Genomic DNA, 4,584 nt, shown 5'->3' with positions numbered 1-4,584 from the left:
ATTCTCGATCTTTTCCTTGCTTGTTTCCATTCAGGCTTTATCTGTGTCTCAAACTCATCTCTTTCTTTGTGTTTCTTATGAAGTTCCTTCTCCGATGCATTGCAGATTGCCTTTTGTGACTCAAGTCTTGCCATGAGCGTACTACTTGTGCATGGTTCAGTCTCAATTGCTCTTTATAGATGACGAACCTTAAGAAAAAACAAAGAAAAAAAGCATCAATGAATCAGTCCGTAAAACACAAACTGAAAAGATTGAAAATGACAAATCCTTCTACTCAGATTGTTGTTTTATAATCTTATTGGTGCATAGAATCTCGAATCATCTTTTCAAGCGTAGTTCTATACGATGACTGTGCCTCTGGTAGCCGCCGACACTTTTATGCTCTCTGCCTTCACTTCATCATCCAATTTTTGTATCTTTGCCGATTATTCAAGCAATGATCGAATGAATTACCAAACACGCTAAAATCATCCATGAATATCTCAATAATCTTCTCCACATAATCAGAAAATATACTCACCATGCATCGTTGAAATGTCGCAGGGGCATTGCACAACCCAAATGGCATACGCCTATATGCAAAGGTGCCAAGGGGGCACGTGAAAGTTGTCTTTTCCTGGTCCTCTGGAGCTATCACAATTTGGTTATATCCGGAATATCCATCAAGAAAACAATAAAATTTATAACCGGCTAACCTTTCTAGCATTTGGTCCAGGAATGGCAATGGAAAGTGATCCTTCCTTGTCATGGCATTTAACTTCCTGTAATCAATACAAACACGCCAACCTGTCACAATACGAGTGGGTACAAGCTCTTGTTCTTCATTCTTCACCACCGTGACTCCGGACTTCTTTGGAACAACCTGCACGGGTGACACCCAATGACTATCAGAAATAGGATATATAACACCACAATCAAGCAATTTTATAATCTCCTTTTTTACTACTTCCAACATGGGTGGATTAAGGCGACGTTGAGCTTCACGAGATGGCTTGGCTCCCTCCTCCAAGAGGATGCGATGCATGCATGTGGTGGGACTAATGCCTTTGATATCCGCCAAGGTCCATCCAATGGCAGATTTGTGCTCCTTTAACACCCTTATCAACTTGTCTTCTTCTTGGGTCGTGAGTGAGCTAGTAATGATGACAGGTAGTGTCTGATCTTCTCCCAAGAAAACATACTTCAAGTGACTAGGTAATGGCTTTAACTCAAGTGTAGGTGGCTGCACAATTGATGGAAGTAACTTGTTAGTCAAAACCGAATCTAAAATTGAGAGTGGAGATTTACTAGAGTGTGAGGGTAATGACTCAAGGGCCGCGACCATTTCAAGCACTTCACTACAAGGGGGCATGGCAATATGGTTAGATTCCATGCCGTGGCTTGCAAGGATTCCCCCACCTTCATTTGTTGCTCCTATGCCATGCACTAAGGCTACCTCGAGTGCATCTTCGTTCATTTGATCCAAATGCATCTGTGCCAACGAATCCACAATGTCAATAACAAAACAAGAATGGTCCTCAATTGGATATTTAATGGTTTCAGAAAGATTAAAATTAATAATGTCCCCATCAAACTCCATGGTTAATGTTCCTGTAAACACGTCTATCTTTGTTCTTGCTGTTTTCATGAATGGTCGACCTAGCAAGATTGGCAATGATGGAGCATGGCTCGAATCCTCCATTTCTAAGACATAAAAATCTGCAGGAAAAATAAGATGATTGACCTGCACTAAAACATCCTCAAGGACTCCCTTGGGATAAACGTTAGAACGATCAGCCAATTGAATTATAACGCCATCTTGTTTTAACTCACCAAGGTTCATAGATGCATAAATGGAATATGGCATGACATTAATAGAAGCACCTAAATCTAACATGCATTGTTCAAATCTAGTGTTTCCAATTGTGCATGGAATAGTAAAGCTCCCTGGATCTTTACACTTTGGAGGTAACTTTCGTTGCAAAACTGCGGATACATTTTCACTTACCTTCACAACTTCTTTGTTTGAAATTCTTTTCCTAGTTGTGCATAACTCTTTTAAAAACTTTGCATACCTGGGCACTTGCTTAATAGCATCAAGTAAAGGAATGTTTACTTGGACTTTTCGAAAGGTATCCAAAATGTCCTTTTCGCTTTCTTCTTTCTTCGATTGTGCAAATCTGCGAGGGAAAGGAACATTAGGCAGATTAGTGTTCGAAATCACAACATTTGGGACAACCTTACCTGAGGTGGATGGATGAGAGGTCGTAGATGGCTGCGGCATTGGTGGTACCACCCTTGCCGTGGGGTAGGATTGCTCATCTTCTTCAATTTGTATCTTCTCATCTTCCTTGTTTTGGGCAGATTCATGTGCTTTGCTTCCCACTTCTTTTCCACTTCTTAGGGTGATAGCTTTTGCAGATTCGAAACCACCCTTTGGATTGACCACCGTAGTGCTTGGTAACTTACCACTTTCACGAAATTGTCCCAAAAATTCGGCCATTTGTCCCATTTGCTTCTTTAGCTCATTAACCTCCTTTGCTTGGTTCTGCATTCCCTGTGCCATTGTGGTTAATAATTGATATGTTTTATCATCATTCATAGACGTACCTGAGTTGGTTTGGGATGACCCATACCTCTTGTGGTGTGAATGAATCTGAGTTTCAATCTATTTTAACATTCTGTCATTCATATGCATGTGGGGGACATTTTGGCACCCAACGCACTGCGCTTAAGGTCTTAGAACGTGGGTTTTATTGGCCAACCATTTTTAGGGATGCTAGGACATTTTGCCTTACATGTGATCGTTGTCAACGAATGGGTAATATAAGTGTTAAGGATCAAATGCCACAAAACCCTATACTTTCTGTTGAAATATTTGATGTGTGGGGCATTGATTTTATGGGTCATTTTCCTTCCTCACATGATTTTCTCTATATCTTGTTGGCGGTGGATTATGTTTCCAAATGGGTGGAAGCAAAAGCCACCCGTACTAACGATTCCAAAGTGGTTGCAGATTTTGTGAAGTCTAACATTTTTGCTAGGTTTGGAATGCCTCGAGTCCTTATAAGTGATGGAGGTTCACATTTTTGTAATCGCACAATCAAAGCACTGCTCAAGAAGTACAAAGTTACGCATAGGGTTTCGACACCCTATCATCCTCAAACAAGCGGGCAAGCCGAGGTGTCGAATCGCGAGATAAAACAGATTCTTGAGAAGACGGTTGGCCCATCAAGAAAAGATTGGAGCTTGAGGTTAGAGGATGCATTGTGGGCTTATAGGACCGCCTACAAAACACCCATAGGAATGTCCCTCTTTCGGCTTGTTTATGGCAAATCATGTCACTTACCTGTGGAGTTGGAGCACAAGGCTCATTGGGCCGTGAGGAAGTTCAACATGGATGTAGATGAGGCGGGAATTCATCGTAAGCTTCAATTGAATGAACTTGAGGAGATACGGAATGAAGCTTACGAGAATGCCCGAATTTACAAGGAAAAGACAAAGGCCTTTCACGACAAGATGATTCGCACCAAGTCCTTCTCTGTTGGACAGAAAGTGTTGTTATTTAATTATCGCCTTCGTCTATTTCCGGGTAAGTTACGTTCACGTTGGATTGGACCCTTTGTTATTACTAATGTTTTTCCTCATGGTGCAGTCCAAGTTCGTAGTTTCAAAACATGTCAAGAGTTCAAGGTGAATGGGCATCGATTGAAACCTTACTACGAGAGCTTTGTAGAACATGATGTGGAGGAGACTACCCACTATGCCGTGGGTTCCCATGAAGGTTGATCAATGTGGCATCGTCCGGCTGCAAGACGTAAAAGAAAGCGCTTTGTGGGAGGCAACCCATGCAATCACCAAGGAAAAGATGGAATCTACACTCCATACCCAGATTTGCGTCCCTAAACTCTTCTCTTTGTTAGTTACATTCTGCCATGATTAGTATGTTTAGTTGCTGTTTATGTGTTTACTTTTGTTTGGTGTGATTTTAGGCTTAAAACATTGAGGACAATGTTTGATTGAAGTGTGGGGGGGGGGGGGTAACATTCTGTTTTGAGATATTTTTGCATGAAATTCATAGGGTATTATCACCTAACATGTCTAAACTTGTTTCCCACTGTTTTAAGTGTTTTTAACATGTTTTGAAGTCTTTTTATGTGTTACTTTGAAAAAATCCGAAAAACAGTTTGAAACAACTAAAAAGAGTCAAGTTGAGTCAGTTTTGTGTTTGTTTTTGTGTGTTTGTGTCTTAGGATACCTTCCAACACAATGATGAGGATTTGATTTTTATGTGCATGGCTGTGAAAGAGAGTTATAAACATGGATGGAAGTTTGATATATTCTTGGTTTATACTTGGTTATAGTTGTTAATTATGAATTCATGTTTAATCCCAAAGAAAAAAAATAAGTTTTTGTAATATGCTTGAAGGAAGGAACTTAGAATAACATTACAACCCTGAGAGACTTAAGCTTTAAACATTCTTTGGAGAGTATTAATCTGTGATTCTTGTTTTCAAACTCGTTGCATGATCTCATTATTCTTGCTTGGTTGCTAATTAGAAGGCGTTTCATCATTTAGTTCCAAATGCTAGAACTTGCATCCAT

General features: G+C 40.2%; 1 protein-coding gene across 1 annotated transcript; it reads right to left on the bottom strand.

The window, feature by feature from the left end:
* Positions 1 to 391: 391 nt before the first annotated feature.
* LOC137740632 (uncharacterized) lies at positions 392 to 1,579 on the bottom strand. Its single transcript, XM_068480468.1, has one exon. The coding sequence runs from the start codon at positions 1,577 to 1,579 to the stop codon at positions 392 to 394; it is 1,188 nt and encodes a 395-aa protein (XP_068336569.1).
* Between the last annotated feature and the right edge of the window lie 3,005 nt (positions 1,580 to 4,584).

Source organism: Pyrus communis, chromosome 7, assembly GCF_963583255.1.
Source record: "Pyrus communis chromosome 7, drPyrComm1.1, whole genome shotgun sequence".
Classification (NCBI taxonomy): Eukaryota; Viridiplantae; Streptophyta; class Magnoliopsida; order Rosales; family Rosaceae; genus Pyrus; species Pyrus communis.
The sequence above is the reverse complement of the archived record's forward strand: the minus strand, read 5'-3'. Positions and strand labels throughout refer to the sequence as shown.

What these genes read in the sequence shown, in the direction of transcription:
- LOC137740632 (XM_068480468.1), bottom strand. Translation starts at nt 1,579, where the DNA reads ATGGAGTTTGATGGGGACATTATTAATTTTAATCTTTCTGAAACCATT.